At 45.4% G+C, this 16,588-nt stretch overlaps 1 protein-coding gene across 1 annotated transcript; it reads right to left on the bottom strand.

The window, feature by feature from the left end:
• Window positions 1-14,963: 14,963 nt before the first annotated feature.
• On the bottom strand, window positions 14,964-15,260 carry N7496_004513 (uncharacterized protein; the record flags this gene model as incomplete). Its single annotated transcript, XM_056697444.1, has 1 exon — window positions 14,964-15,260. The coding sequence occupies one exon, from the start codon at window positions 15,258-15,260 to the stop codon at window positions 14,964-14,966; it is 297 nt and encodes a 98-aa protein (XP_056559656.1).
• Window positions 15,261-16,588: the final 1,328 nt, after the last annotated feature.

The raw sequence follows: 16,588 nt of genomic DNA, 5'->3' as shown, positions 1-16,588 counted from the left end.
AACAGTATCCGCACCCGGTATAGAGTCCTCAAAGCCCGTCTACTTTAACATAGCCTTAAATGAAGGTTGCTCGACGCATGTAAATGGCTGACAGGTCGATATAATCCAATTCAAGATAGCCTCTTCGAATGGGAGTTTCTTTTCCTTAGAAATCCACGAGCTTAACGGTCCTTGGCGCTATAGATAACCGTCCTCCAAGAGCTTGTGTGTTTGCTACAGGTGTTGTTTCAACGCTGTAGTTGAAGAGCGTAGTTTCGATGCAAATCGAAAGAATCAACAAGTGGATGGCGATATAATACACAGGTATTTAAGTTCGAGCCGCTCCTTATTTCCGAATCTCTAGGTACTAGATTCAGGTATTATACGATAGTATTTCTATACCTAGCTCCGCTCTCTCGACCTAGTCTCATTATTCTACTTAATTTTGGCCGTCTCAACCTCGCATTCGACCTGAGATATTAACTGTGAAGGGCATATCTCCGTATTAAGGTTCGATAAATTCCTAGAAATATTACTAGGAGCCGTAGGAGAGGTTGAAATCGGAGTCGGTGACTTGGCGGCGGTCCGGACCGCCGCCTTCTTTCGTGGTCGCGGAAGTAGTATATCCTCTGTAAGGAGGCTATATTTATTAAGCGCCGCATAATCGCGTTTATTCTTCCTGGTATTAGGACAGTCGAATATCGTAGCAAGTGGAGATGTCATCTATAACGCTATATTAGTACATCGTGCTTGTGTCTTAATTAATCGCTTACTTTGGAGCACCAGAAGGGGTGGTTCTCAGTAGCTTTTGACCAGGGTTTAGATGTTATTCTTAGTAAAAGCACGTACGCGCGGAGACGTATTTCTTGTAGAATATCCGCTAGCCCGATTAGACTATCCATAGACTCTATATTGAATATAATATATAAATATTGATATTTTGGCTCTGTATTAATAGACTACGTGTATCTTAATACGATCTATGAGCTAGTATAATATAAAGCAAAACTGACCACGCATTAGATTACGGTCTTGTTAGGAAGTCTTGGGAGTAGAACTGTATATTTCGGATAGAGCATGGGTCAAAAAATTGCGGAAATTGAAAGTGCCCTACAGCTTATTCAACTCAAGACCAAATTGCTCAATCTTTATGTCAGACTAAATTTAGCTATCTTTGTATTCATTTATTAGCTGATTATTAAACTTCCTACAGTATGAAGTGTCGATTGCTCGCTATGGTGTTGAGCGACAAATATTGTCAGAGTATTTTACCGCCTTCCCAGTGAGGCTTTAGTACCAAAAAGTTCGCGAACTTCGAATCGAACTCGAATCGATCTTGAATTCAAATTCGTACGAATCGTGATGTTCGCTATTATTTCGAATCGAATCGAATCGGCCAAAAGTTCGAATCGATTCGATTCGTGCGGAGCGGTAAAGGTTGCACTGACGCGAGCAATTGTTAGATGGATAGAATGTCGGAGGGAGACTGTACATCAGATACAACAGTCCGGGATATCACACGCCCTGAACGCTTGTTAGATAACTATTTAGTCATATCCTTGATTGATTGTATTACAGAGTCATTGAAAAATGTGAATTACCCTCACCTTGTCCATCGTGGATGGGAATCTAGAGGGGTTTGACGTTTGATCGCACTCATGATAAGACGACTATATGAAATCGAGCCAATCAGGCGCCTAGGCGCATATAGAATGTTAGCATAGAATGTTTTTGGTGTCAGATCATGATCATACCGCTTGGTTTCCTGTAACGCATAGCTTGCCCGCACTCTGCCTTCCTGTGTGATAATCATGTTGCAGAGCGAAGCTACTCTCTAAACGGTTTACTGGGAAAGAACCCCAACACTCGCATACGACCCCGGCGATAGTCGATCAGACGGCACCCCGTAAAAAGCTCGATCTTCATTCAACGAAATCATGGCATAATAAGTCGATGTGTGCGACAGACCGTTTAAAAAGGCACATTCGGTGTCTCTAACGAGCGAACTGCTGGCGGCAGCCACAGGGCACCACGTTGTGGGGAAAGGATATAGAACCACTTTAGCTGCTGGCACCTAGAAGGCCGATCACCACTTACCTGCTTTATTCATGGGGAAGCGCCGTTCTTGCACTTGCGCAAATTCCCGCATGTAGCATAACATGATTAGTTCGGGCCGGTCGGGCCGAGCGTGCACAATGCCCCTGTCTCATTGACATCATGGCTGACCAGAATGCCTCCCGGGCGTGCCTTCAAGTTGGTGCTGTGTGGCAGGTATCGCAGTCGCCGTCCAATTTGTGGCACGGGCGGGACGTAGACCCATTAGGAAAGAATCCGAGATTCGCCCGTCCAGATTATGATTAGCGTGGGATTTGAATGGTTACAGGGGGCCCATGGGCGGGAAGGCGTCGAGATCCTTTCGTTGATGTAGTGTGTGTAATGTTGAAGCGTAGCGTTCGTAGATTTGTCTCTCAGGTCGTAGGAGGGTCGCGTTGCGGCAGACGAGCGTCACCGGTCAATAGCTAGATACTCCTTGTTACAGTTCAGACGTCGTACTCCCATGCCTAGCAGGCATCGTTACCGTTCTTGTTGGCCGGGGCAGTGTCCACATGCGATAGTCCTTGCATGATAAGCCCAGGTGGCCGAATAAACGAGAGCAAAAGCATACTTCATGCTCCATTGTAGTACTCAAAACTCCTAATGCACCCTTCCTGACCTTGAAACGCCGATATCGTGGTCCATGTTGCCTCGGCTGAATCGAACCAACTGTCCAAACCCCGAGTTCCCGGGTATCTAAAACCTCTTTTTAACCGTGCCCCATTTTGGATTCGGAAGCCCATTCCGGTAGTTCGTTCACGTCGATAATCTTCTCGATGGATTACACCTGAACATCCAGGCTAAAGGTCTTCGGGTTCGGTAAATAACGAGGCTAAATTGTGCTAAATTGTGGTTTGGCCATTTGTGTTGATACCTAATTCGTGTAACGACTCGTGTTGATGTGTGTTTAGCCGACCTAAGCAGTATACCATACTAGGGGCTTTGTGGTGCCAATAGGGGCCACCTATACGCCCTGCGGAGCGGCCGCGTTCGATGACCGGATCGGAGGCGCATATTTGCTGTAGCAAGGGAGGTGTCAGCTGAAGGCCCTTTGGTCGTTATCTTCATTGTTATGGGGATTGACGAGGAGGGTTGGGAGCTAATTCGACCGCAGTTGTGGTCTCTATCGAATCGCGGGTAATTCACCAGACCGAGGTTTGCGGAGCTAGGTACCACGATGGCCCATGGTCGCGGGGGAGAAGCCGTAGCTAGTCTATCCATCTGCGCCCGAAGCATTCGCGCTTCTTTTTCACTTCATCTCTAACCGCTTTCAGGCGTAGTAATCACGTTATCCCCCAGGGTGTGTGCTTTCGGGCATTCAATAACTCGAGTTGCTTAGTGTGGTTGATGGGTTATGGCCTGCCCTCTATGGTTTCCAGTGGCCAGAAGCGCAGGGTTGTGATGTATAGTGGTGATGATTTCGTCGCCGGGGTGCGGGCACCTTCTCTTGCGACCGATACAAAAAATGATCGATGGTTTGAAGTTACTCACCGAAGGGTTTATCGGCACATTGTCGTTATTTTTAGGAGGCTTAGAGCCCGCTAGTGGATCCACCATTGGTCCACGCTAGGACCAGGTAGAGACAACTCTCGCAAATTCTGCGATGGACGACCACGCCTCCGAATTGAAGACAGCCACATTCCTCTCTCGATTTCCCTTATAACAGTCAGTCAGTTTACATGTAGTAGGCTATCATATAGGGGTTTGGAATGGTTTCAAACAGTTCACAAATCATGGCGATATCCGTCCACATTCTCTCGTTCAACCAGTTACAAGGTCCACGGGTGGTCAGGCGCTCAAGAATATGTTAAAGGTTTCGGTTTTGACACTACTTACGGTGGCAATTAAACGCTTGGGATGTCATATTGGGGCTCGCTATCATAACTCGCTGCCAGTGGTTATAGTCGAGAAACCCGGATATCTTGTCATTAAGGTTGAACAGTCACGGGACAACGCAAGACTTAAACAGGACCGACTGTCAAGAGAAGGAGGGTATATTATATACCTCCCACGGGGTAGTCTCAGGCACTACGTGACCCACATATATTAACGACGTGCTATGCCTTTGTCAGTCCAGTGGAAGTACTAGAGGTTAATTGATAGGGAAGAACTTATTAGTGGACCGCTAGTAGTGTCTGGAACTTTCTGTTCCAGTCCCGTTTAGTAGAGGCCTGGCTTCTGTTTATAACGGAAGCTTAGCCCCACTTAGAAGAGTCATCCATTGAGCTAGAAGAGCAAAAAGACCCTGCGTAGAAGGGGGTATTTATAGACTTATCGGCCTATCTTATCGCGGGCTTTGTGCGACACCAGCGCGCCTACTATTAGGAGTAGCAACCGTCGAATATAATCGTCAGTGCAGCTGCCCGAATCTGAGGCCGCTAGAAAAATGTTTCAACTTCCACTTTATTTGAGCCACAGTTGGAATGCCAATTTAATTTAGTCGCCAGTTTATGTGATGTTGAGTCTACGGATCAGAAAAAGTTGACAGATGAACATGCATTCAACGGGGGTTCCATATTAGGACCTTGAGGTAGCTATTCAACCATCATCAATAAGATGCTTAATCTTCGGCATTTACCTATTCTTTCTATTCAAGTTTCAACCCGGACTCAACGATCAGTCCAATACTTTACGAAACACACCAGCCCAACTTCCAATACACAGACGGCCATCGTCGGTGGTATGAACGTTAAAACTAGTGAACGGTGACCAGCGTCTTCAGTCTACGACTCAGTGTGCTAGGCTAACAACTAACATCTAAGGATGTACTCCATCTCGTCAAGGGCTTAATCCTGAATGCAGGATACAGCGGAGCTTTCTCACTACGGGTTCATAAGGTTGCAAACAATTTATATCGGGTACGAAGTTATAAATATGATCTCCAACGTTGAGCTACACTAGCAGCATTCGAGCATCCTTAAAGTCATCGTTGTAACAGTCGAAGCCTGTTAGACCTTCTGAGACACACATTAAGCTGGCTCCGTAGCCAGTCTCGTTGAATGCTCAACAAATCCGCAGAGTTGAATCTCAAAGAGATCTTCTGCGTACGGCAGGCCCCCAGCCACGTCTCGCCTCGCCTAAGCCTCCTGCCTTGCCCTTGATCACGAGGAACAATTCATTGCGGACAAAACCAAACCGCATAAGTGCAGACAGCGACGGAAGCGCTAATAAACAGCAAAAGCAGATTACGAGCCAAACTCCTTGGTTCTTAGGGTACATTTGCTTCTAGGGCCCATCGTGGTGTTCCTGGGGTGTCATAGAGGGATCCCGGAAACTACGATTAGTACTCCCAGGGATGTGCTAATACGTATCTAGGATCTTGCACAGCTATGTCCATCTAAACCATTGAGGAACTTAGATCCATAACACCGTTAGAAGAACCACGAACTCATTAACGGACAATATAAATTCGTGATGCGTCTGTTTTCGTATCCTCTCCTCGGCTACGCATATTCTCACCCAATATCGAAAGGGTTACCTAGATGCTCTCGAAATCGGAAATCTTTAATCTTGGGAGATCTATTTACTGCATATAGATTCCTACCAACAGCATTTTGGTCGCTAATTGTAGAGGTGATCCCTGTCTCATATTATCGACAAGGGACTAAGCACGTCTACCTGGCTTATTCTTCCCTCGCCTCGGATTGCTACCGCCACCGGTTTCACTGGTTCATATAATCTCTCCGTCCACGATGCCTCCACGCCGTCGATCGTGCTTACCGTGCCAGATTCCAAAGCAACGATGCAGTCGCGAAGTACCTTCTTGCCAGTCTTACGTTGCGCAGGGTAAGTCCGAGTCCTGTGTCTATGAAGACACGAGTTCTCTAAACCGTGATAGTTTACAGCCACGACGATCCAAGCGTCAGGACCAGTACAAATCCGCCTTAGAAGGTCATTAGATGCAATCCCAAGAGCCGCCCAACAATAGGACAAGAGTCCTATAAGATTACGGTCAACCCGCCATCTAGCATCGAGACGAAGAACAAGCTCCCTCCGTCTATTAAGCATCTTTCGTGCAGGGCACTAAATCCCTTATATTATTCACAGAAGCACGCTCCTTCAAAGGGACCTATAGGAAAGTGAACAACGCCCTCCACACAACCGCTAATAACTACCTCCCCTCTACGACCCTATCTGAGAACGTCCTATGCCAATCAAAATTTTGTTAGACGACAGTATACTTTAAGATGCCCCTCCCCGTAGAGTTTGTCCTACGGTACAGGTGTGTTAGAACCTAGAGCTAACGATTGATCAGGCTACCTTGCTATTATCTTACTAAATCCAAGGCCCAACTTCATGCTTCGTTATAGCTAAGAAGAAGCCGCATACGATTCACCAACTCCTACTTATACTAAGCTACCTCTTCATTTCTACGATACTTCCCGAGGATAAAGGGGCATTATAGCGTATTATCTATCGGAACGGAAACGACTAGGAAAAAGGGTTTGTTTTACAATATAATAGACTACTGTCATGGTTCATCGGCGCACGCGAGGCTTTAACCCAAACAGAAGCCCTCCACAGTACGTCTCTAGAAGATTTAGAGCTACAGATTAGGTACATCCTGTTCATTCTAGGATAGCATACATCATATCATTCTAGCTTCCTTCACACATGCTATCAGCGACCACTTCCTCCATACCGGCCTTTTAGAACCAAAGCAAGTACCGCGCTAATTTGCCACGCCTTTATGGGAATCTAAGCCACAGACATGGACGGATATGAGTCCAAGGAGATCTAGTTATGTGGCGAAGAATTTCTTTCCACGATGGCTTTCCAACTCAAAAGATCGCCGCTTTTTCAAGCCGGGATCTCACTACGCTAACTACAATCGATGATCCTGAGCCTTCAAAGAGCCTTCTAGCTCGAGGAAGTCCGTGTTGCCTCAACAAAGCCGCAGAAGATTTTCTTTAGAAGTTCAGACTAGATGGAGTATTATCGACGAGCATTTTTATCATTGAACCCAAAGCTATTACCGAAGATCTTGACATCAGCACTAGGGATAGCGCCGATGGTTAATTTGAGTATAGACTGCCTAGCGACTCTCCTTGCAAAGATCTTCCACGAGGCATACCCGATGCACGACTTGGAGGCCGCTTTTAAAAAGGTTCCTGAGATTCTACTATCAAAGCCCGATCGGATCGTGGCTACGGAAATGTTTCACGTCAAAGCATTCGAGCAAGCATGCCAGATTGACAATCTTAGTGAGTATCCACTACGCAGGACAAGCAGAAACGAAACTGACGGCGATGGCGACCACAGACGATAGATCGCACATCTTTGTTTTCCATGTCTCACTCGAGACGGACACATAAAAAGAATTCTCCACTTGGCTCACTTACTAGAGGCTCGCATGTCGGTATTGACCAGCAAACGTTTGTCCATTGTTCATGGGTGAATAACGGATGCTCAACGTCGACGGCGGGGCTTACCTTGTGCAGGCGATGCAACAGGCGTCGTGAACGGCGTTCGACCACTCCTTTCCTGGTGCAACCCAAACTTCAAACAACGTCGTTGCGCACCCTTTTCTGAATACATTGTTGGCACGTCACTGGTGACTAAACTGAGGATGCATAACTCCGGTCGCATATGCGATTTTGCTCTTGAGAAAGGTTGCTTAAAGTCTTTGCGAATGGGCCATCAGAAACCACCAGAAAATCCGCCCGATGAGGGTCGTGTTCTTTGGTGAACTCGGAGCAGGTTGACACCTAACCCCCAAAAGGAGTCCTTTGGAGAAATCATTAGTCTGGGGGTGACCCTTTCCCAAAGCATGGCAAAGCATCCGATGTTTAATATGCGGGTTCAATGGCGCATGACAGTCGCTTCAGTCCTCGTCTGTCCCTTGTTGATGACGAGCGTTGCAGTTGGGGATCCCCCAGCTATCGCATGCGATGCGACATGCGAGACAGTTTCAAATTGGTATTTAATTTGTGCTATACAGAGCCGCTCGAACTCAGCTTCACCTGTTTGTTCCTTTCGAAAGTATCCTAAACTTCATCTCGTATATTACTATGCCTATTCAGGTTGGGCTGCCCCTGGCCCGGTTTTGGTTGGGTAATCCAGAACAACTGTAAATGAACACATAAAAACAGCGTTGTAATGTCCTATATGGGCAATTGCTTGTCTAGAACAAACCGCTTGCAAACATGTCAAGGGTGCGGTCGGTTGCCATGCCGTCTCTGTGGCTCGCATTTCCACCGTTACTCTACTCCCTGCCCATAAAAGGTGAGTAGATGAAAAGGAGACGGCGAACGAAATGATTTTCGTTTTGAACCTCCGGGAGTGCTGGTGTATTGGGAAATGGGGATCCGATGTGGTGGTTTCCTGGCAAGTTGGAAATTGCGGCCGTTGATCAACGAACAACAGCAAACGCGTCGGTACGTGTAATCTCACAAAAACACGTTATGTCCTTGACCAGTGAACCAAGTTCTGATGGCAATTTAAGGATAGTACGATGAATCGATCAAATTGGTCAACGGATTTCGAGCATAAATTTTGATTGCACAGCCTGGGTGGGCGAGAATCGCGGAGGGCCGGGGGATCTTTGGCTTTATATTGTCGCATATTGAAGAGTAATCAGTGCGTATGAGAGAAGTCAAGTGGGGCAAACAAGTGCGCAAACATAGCAAAAGATCTGAGGTACTGTAATCCAAATAAGATCAAAGGCTAGAAGGTAATCAGTGTTTTAGAAGTAGCCGGAAGACGATCGGTCCATCATAGGCTATTAGACCTAGCTTTGCACCTCCCCGCGGTGCGAAATTTCAGAACCTGCACCGCACCTCAAGAGGTACAGGTACAGACTTTCGCACCTCAACCGACCCTGAGGGTCGGGAGGGTCGCTAGAGGGTAACCCTCATCGACCCGCATGAACCCGCATTTGCATAATTTTTCGACGCTTTTCCTCTTTTGGCTGGATAAAATAGATAATTCATCTCTGTTTTTTACAGCTATTCCGTCAACCTATAGACATTTCATCGAATACTCTATCAACATAATGAATTATAGAGAAATAATCATACAAAAGTAAACAGCAGGCATAGTCATATATAAATATCAAGTAATATTCAATAATATTGATACGGTAGGTAGTTAATAAAGGTCATCGGCAAAATAGCATATAAAGTTATAGATATATATATCGCAGAGCCTATAAAGCATATATATCTTTATAAGTAGTACTACTATTTTTTAAGAAAGCTATAAAGATAGAGTTTAAATTCCCTCATTCTTATATCATTTAAATCGTTAAGTCTTCTCCTATCAAATTACTATTAAGAATTCAGGTCAGATAATATAGGTAGGTCGTCAATTCGGTTTAAATATACTAATTATTAGACTTAGACATTCTAGTTAAGAATATTTTCTTAAACTAAGGGTCTCTTTAAGGTATATTAAGGTACGTTCAGGGGTAATAGGGAGTCTTTTTAAGGTATACTAAGGTATACTAAGGTACAGGGAGGGTTAATCGAGGGTCTCTTTAAGGTATATTAAGATATATTAAGGTATATTAAGGTACGGGGAGGGTTAATTCTCGGGTTATCCACTATACTAGCGAATAAGATCTCGATAGATAGATATAAAAAACGATACATTAATTCTAGTATATACAACAGGGTTAAACAGATACCCCAAGAAAATCGCACGTCTTTTCGCGTAAATAAATTAGTAAGTTCTCTATTATCTCTATCCTTAGTTAATATACTATCTTCTAGTTTACTAAATCTATTATATCTTAGCTCTCCGAAGTCTACTCATCGTCTAGCTTCGAAACTCCAGACAAGATACCATTAGACGCGATCCAATTCCTCCTCCCTAACGATTCCCTCTCCTAACGCAAAAGCCAGAGTCACTTCCAGTCCGAGAGCTAGTTTAATTCAGCCCTTAACCTTCCGAATAATCGAGTTCAGATTCGTACGGTATCTTAGGCCCTAGATACCCTTCCGCGAATCAGGCCCGACCGTATTAACGAGTTCATTATCTATATACCAGCGATGTCTACAGAATTCGTTTAGTAGTAGCTTCACACTAACTACGGTAAGTCGAAGCGGATTAACTAGGATATAAGCCCTAGAAGCCGTCGTGCAAAGTGCTAGGAAGGGTTTTAGCAAGTTATAAATACCAAAGATAGAAAGCCAGGGATTATATATAATCACTACCGTACAGTTCTCGCGCATCTAGCTACGAACTATACTAGAACGTCGACAATACAGAAACATCTCGATAGACTAAGATACCGACAACGACTACCGAAGAAAGGTACTAGTAGTATCCATTAACTACTTAGTAACGCGGTATATTCGAACTAGCCTATATTAACGTTAATACTAATACTTAGTTCACTCTCCCTTAGGCCGAAAGAAGACCAGCGCCTACCTTTACCTAACGAACATAGGAGCAGAAGATTCTTAATCTCATCACTACATCGTAATTACCCTTCCGACTCCTCGAGCATTAAGAATTCCACAACCTCCTTTCCTACGCACGGCTAGCACCTACACCACTAAGCGTCCCATCGAGAAAGGTTATTCGCGAGCGCCTCCGGAGTTTCGTTATAGAGTATCAACAAGACACACTACAACGGCTCCTATCTAGTGTAAAACTATCACTTACGCTTAACTACTAGACTTCACCATTCCAGGATATATTTATAGCTATAACGGGATGTTTCATAGACCAGGAATAGGAGTATCGCGAGGTCCTCCTTAGGTTTAAGCCACTTTCTGGAACTCACTCTAGCGTAAACCTCAGTAAGGTTATTCTCCAGATTTTACAAAAACACCAAATCACCGATCGTGTACTAGCGGTAACAACTAATAATACGTCTAATAATAAGACGCTAATCACAGCGGTGAATAATTCAATCCGCGAACTACAGCTAAAGACAGATTCTACGATTATTCAAGTACCCTACCTTACGTATATTATTTAATTAAGTCTAATTGATTTACTTAGTAAAATCAAGGCTTCACCAAAAAACGACGCTACCGAATCAGCATAGTCTAATAATCGTGTACGTTTACTTCGTGCGCGCTAGCAGAAACATAAGATCGCCGATACTCTAAACAAGGTAGGTTTCTATTTAAGTGTCTTATATAAATCACTAACTATCCTTATAGGTTCGAGGTCTTACGGTTTATATCAACAGAAGCCCTTAACGTAAGGAAGCCTTCCTAAATCTCTAGTCTAATAGGCAAAAGCTTATCCCAATCCAGGACGTTCGTACGCGATAGAATTCGACGTTTCTTATACTCCGACGGGCGAAAAGGCTTCATATTATATTCGACGAGTACTATTCGCACCATAATTAACCCCATTTTACATTAAGTACAGAGGGATAGCGATAGATTAACTATCTACTTTATATCCTTTAGCCCTTCTTCACGTTCACTACGCTAGTTTATCAAACTAAAGACTCGAGTATTCATCTCATCTTTAGTATTTATAATAGGCTCTTTAATCATCTTAAAAGATCTATACGTCAGCTTCGTCAAAAGAAGGTTTCCTAGAAGCAGCTAATACTTTCCTCCCTTAAGGCTACGAAAGATAAACTCTCGAAATACTACGGTATAACAGATAATATCGAAGGTGATCTCTATATAATTAGAACGATCTTAGATCCGTCGAACAAGATAGAGTTCTTTTCAATAAGTAATTAGGCCCCGGATCACACAGGAAAGAACTATAAGAAGGAATACCGTAAGAGCCTCCAGTCTCTTTTCGAGAGATATAGCCGACGTATACCATCAGATATAACACAGTCTAATAGTAGGCTATCAACAACTAAATCAGCGCTTAAGAGGGCTTATATACATAATCTATCGAAGCCATCAACCGGTCCGTAGCACGATAAGCTTACTAGATATCTTTAAAGTAGTAAGTGGGTAAACCTACTAAATAGATTATCAAACTAACCTTCTTAGACACTATCGATAAATCCGCGCGGATCTTCTAGAGAAATAATAAGAAGGAGTTCCCTATTCTTACAAGCATTACCCGTGATATAATATCTATTCTAGCGACTAGTGCCAGAGTTAAGCGTCTTTTCAACTCTACTCGGGACGTTTACCACTACCGCCGGGGTTCGTTAAACCCAGAAACTATTCGCGATATCATATTATATTTATATACAACAAGGTTCGATATCAAGGAGGAGCAGCGGCTAATTCTCCAGGAGTATTTTTCAGAGCAAGAGATCGCAGCCACGTCTAAAGAACTCGACATCGAGATATATTGCTCCGAGGCTATCAGTAATACTAAGGAAGACATCGAGTTACACCTTAATACACCGGTCGTACCACCACTCTCAGAGGTCGCTACTAGAAAGCGGCCGGCGGTCACTTTTAATAATAAGGGAGTCTCTAACGTCGATGAATTTGCGGATCCAGAAGAGAACTCGGTATCACCCTTACCTAATACGCAGCATCGTGTATCAGGTAGGATACGGAAAAGGTCAAGACTTCTAGATAGGTATATAGTTTAATAGTTTAAGACTTAAGAACCCTATATTCGAATCTAAATAATCATGTAAATAATTAATCATTTAAAGCCCTATAACCCATTCGAAGATAAACCTATGATATACACTAAATGCTCCTGTAAGGCCATATAGTAATGAAGTTTTAGTTTACAATTACAAGAGAAAACGGCCTGTTTCTACATAATATATGCAATTGACCCCGAGTGACGTTTTTTACCTATTTGTCATGTTTGTTGCACCTCAGGTTTACCCGCGGGTTACCCTCTTGAGGGTCGACCCTCGAGCTACCGCACCTGAGGGTCGGAATCTTGGAACCTGATCCGCCCAAGCGGAGGGTTAGGTGGAGGGTTATGAGGGTTACCCGCGGGTTGGTGCCAGGTCTATAGGCTATCCAGGAAAGTTACCCTATCACTTGTCTGTATTCATTTAGACTCTCAGATACAATCACTACCTAAATACAGTTGTGAGATCCGATCCCTGCAAACGAATACTGTTGTAGTCAAGTTAATGAAAGCCTAATGATGGATTAGATGGAAGGTTGACGTTTACGATGATGTTAACGTTGATGTTAACGTTGATGTTGACGTTGATGTTGATGTTGATCTGCGTTGACAGACGGAAGGTGAGTCGTTCAAAGGGCGCTGGCTGGGTCAACACCGTTGAGCACATTTTTGTCTGACTTGAGGGAAGGCCCCACCCACCCGCATCGTTTTCAATCAAGTTGGTCTTCTCGTCGTATGTTTAGCCTCATGCCTCCCTCTGAATACAAATATTACTTTGACAGCGAACTCGTATGTATGGTCGTATGGTCCTGAATCTCTCCAGTCGTCCCACAGTATTATGACCAGTGAAAATCTACACCGGTTTCCTTCCTGGAAACATAACTGTGATAAATCATGTAATTACGAAGAACACTTTTCCACCGACACGCCTGCTGGCGGACTAGACCCAGATCGCCTTTAAACTGCTGTAATGTCAAGTCTAAGTGAGGCAGTAGGAAAGTAGATACATGTGTCTGGTACTGTAACAATGTGCTCTTGAATTTCCTTCCCCTCATGTAACGGATCCTAGTCTGAATAATTCCAGGAGCCAGGACATTCAATATACAATCAGATACACTGAGAGGATCAAGTAGGTATTCAGCAACTACATCCATCGCAATGGTGATTTGAGTGTGGAAATCCAATGATGCGGGATCAGCCTGAAACGAACACAAATTGACACCGACTAAGTACGTGGTCGATGTCTTCATTGTGAGCTTCCACCTACGCAGGGCCGACTGACGCAGAAAGCCACTTTCTATTCCCAACTTTCAAGACCATGATACACTGGCGTCTGTGTCATCGGCAGCACAGTCAACAGTCTACGTAGGCCTAGGTTTATCGAAGACCAGCCTGTAAAAAAGCGACTACGTAGACGATTGAAGGAATTGACTGCAGGATGGAGGGACATAGTTCAATAAGGCCAGTCGAGACATTTGCGCCGATGATGCATCGTGGTGTATTAGCTGCAAGACCGGTCGGCCGCGCCTAGGGCGGCTAGTCTGGATGAGATACATGGCTGTGCGACATGATGTTCAAGAAGGCTGAGAAGGGGGTCATTGAAATGGCAGGTGGACGGAAGAACGTCACGTCTTGTCGCGCCATCGACGATCAGGACGGTAATAATTTCTAGATCAAAGCCAGAGAAGGCTGCTGAGGTCGGTAAAAGTAGTCAAAAATGAAGAACCTGGGGATGCCATAGAATTAGGAACCTTGGAAATCATACACAGCCATGGAGATGGACACACAAGATGACACGAAGGTATCACAGGAACTCAGTGGAGGAGACGCAACCTCCGCAATAACAGCAGATTTTGCACATCCACGCCCTGGCGCCAACGACCACTCGTTTGATTGACGGGGCCCATCGAACAAAGTCGATGAACGTGATGATCTGCAGAATAGTCTCTGATGTATCTAGCGTGATATGGCTATAAGCAATAGATGTCTCTCGAGTCTGTCCTGTGTTCGCTTCTCTCACATGAGGCTTTTACACCATCACGGCTTCCTCTTCATAGCTTCTCACATCTACCCAGAACCATTTTTCGGGTGAAATTGACATCACTCAACACAGAATTATCTGCGCTTTTCTGCTCAGCAATAAAATAGGTGTGCATTTTTTGAAAGTCAAATCAACTTGTCTTCGGGAGGATCGAGGCTTGTGGTAATGTGTCACGTGACAAGAGAGAAGCGGGATGAGGAACTAAGCTGCACCGGTGTGGTTGAAAATCAGCACCCACATGGAAGTATACATCTTTCCCTATTTGGACGGCTCTATCAGGACCAGGATGGGCTCGATACTGCTAGAGACGGCGCGTTTTGGAAAACGATAGCAAGGGAGTGGCAACTTTCATAACTCCCACCCAGGAACTTCAGAGCTCGGGGAATGACTGGACCAAGCAGGGATGCAGGTCATTTCCTTCGGGGCCCGAAGCGTCATGGCACCCGGAGAGGCCGAGTTCAGCCCGCCGGTGGCTACTTTGTAAATGGCTCTGCAGGGCAGTGGGCTCAGGCTTGCCGAGCACGCAGCTTGCACTGGCTGGCTGTCTCACATATGCTGGCCCTCTTGTCGCCCACATTTGGGCTGAATCGCTCCACCGGTATTCCTTGAAGTGCCAGCGGGTGCAATCGTGTATGGGCCGCTTGCCGAACGAGTCTGCATGGCCCATTGAGTTTGGTGGGATCATCGGCTTGTTTTTTGGAGAAAGTGTTTACATCGGAATTTTCCTGAATTCTCCGATTCGTCTCGATTCGTTCGCCAATTTTGCTGGAACACAGCGATCCGCTAGCATAAAGATCCAAGTCATCGCCAAGGCCGAGCGGGTGACAAGCTGGAATACACATTCGCTAAATCCTCGCAAAGGACGGGCCGATCGAGATCGGTAGGTATCGATCAGCCGGCAGGTAGATATCGTTACTCGGAAAGAATTAGAAGGCTCGCCAACGGTGAGCTACTTGTCGTGAGCAAGAATGGCACATGGTGTAGGTGCTACTTGCCCAGTCAACCCGACCATTTGGGTGGAAAGACAGCGCGGTGTCTCCGAGGACGTCGAAGTTGGGATGGACGGAAGGGAATACGTCTCCGATCATAGGACATCGGGATGCTCATTACTGGACAAAATATGAATGAGGGATGCCGGGCATTGAGTCTGACGCGTCGCTGAGCACTTGGCACCAGGGTGGCCTCGGTAAAGATCCAACGCGACGGTAAAGGCGGTGAGGTGGTGCAAGACGCGTGCAAGTTTGCGCCGTGATCTGCAAGACGCGTGCAAGTTTGCGCCGTGATCTGCCAGTCCCGCAGGATTGGTCTGGTCGCTGCGCTAGAACAATAACCCTTCTGTCAGTACAGTATGCATTCTCTCAAAGAAGAGCCCACTAACAAGTCTTCGTCTTCAAGATTCCCCACGCTTTACTTCCCTCTAAAGATGCTCGGTGGACTGTTTGGACAACGCACGGCTGACTTTGGCACTGATCAGCCCGACTTCCCTACTTTCGACCCAACGCCTCGTCGTATTGGTCTGCCCTTCAGCTAAGATCATGTGTGATGATTGATGGGCAATATTGCGGAGTAGGCGCACAAGATGCATTGCGTAACGGAGCTGGTGACCCTAAAGGTTGGGGGGGCGGTTGCTCAAATCGGTCAGTGAAGGGCTCGGACATTATCAAAGGGGAGAAACTCATCATGAGAAGAATCATGAGACTGCTAACCCAAAGGGTCGAGTGACCCTTTGGCAAAGTATGGCAAATGATCCGATGTTCAAGGTGCGGGCCCAATGGCGCACGACAGTCCCTTCAGTCCTCGTCTGTCCCTCGTTGATGACGAGGGCTGCATTTGGGAATTTCCCAGCTATCGCATGCGATGCGACACTAGGGACGGTCTCGAATTGGTATTCTACTTCTGCTGCAAGGGATGTATCTAGTCTTATAGACAACATCTAATCGCCGCATGGTCAATTTTCGATGCGACTGTGGCGGTGAAGAGCAGCTAAGCCATCAA

This window comes from Penicillium cataractarum, assembly GCF_028827025.1.
Source record: "Penicillium cataractarum strain IBT 29864 chromosome Unknown utg000002l, whole genome shotgun sequence".
NCBI lineage: Eukaryota > Fungi > Ascomycota > Eurotiomycetes > Eurotiales > Aspergillaceae > Penicillium > Penicillium cataractarum.
This window is presented reverse-complemented; position numbering and strand designations above follow the sequence as displayed.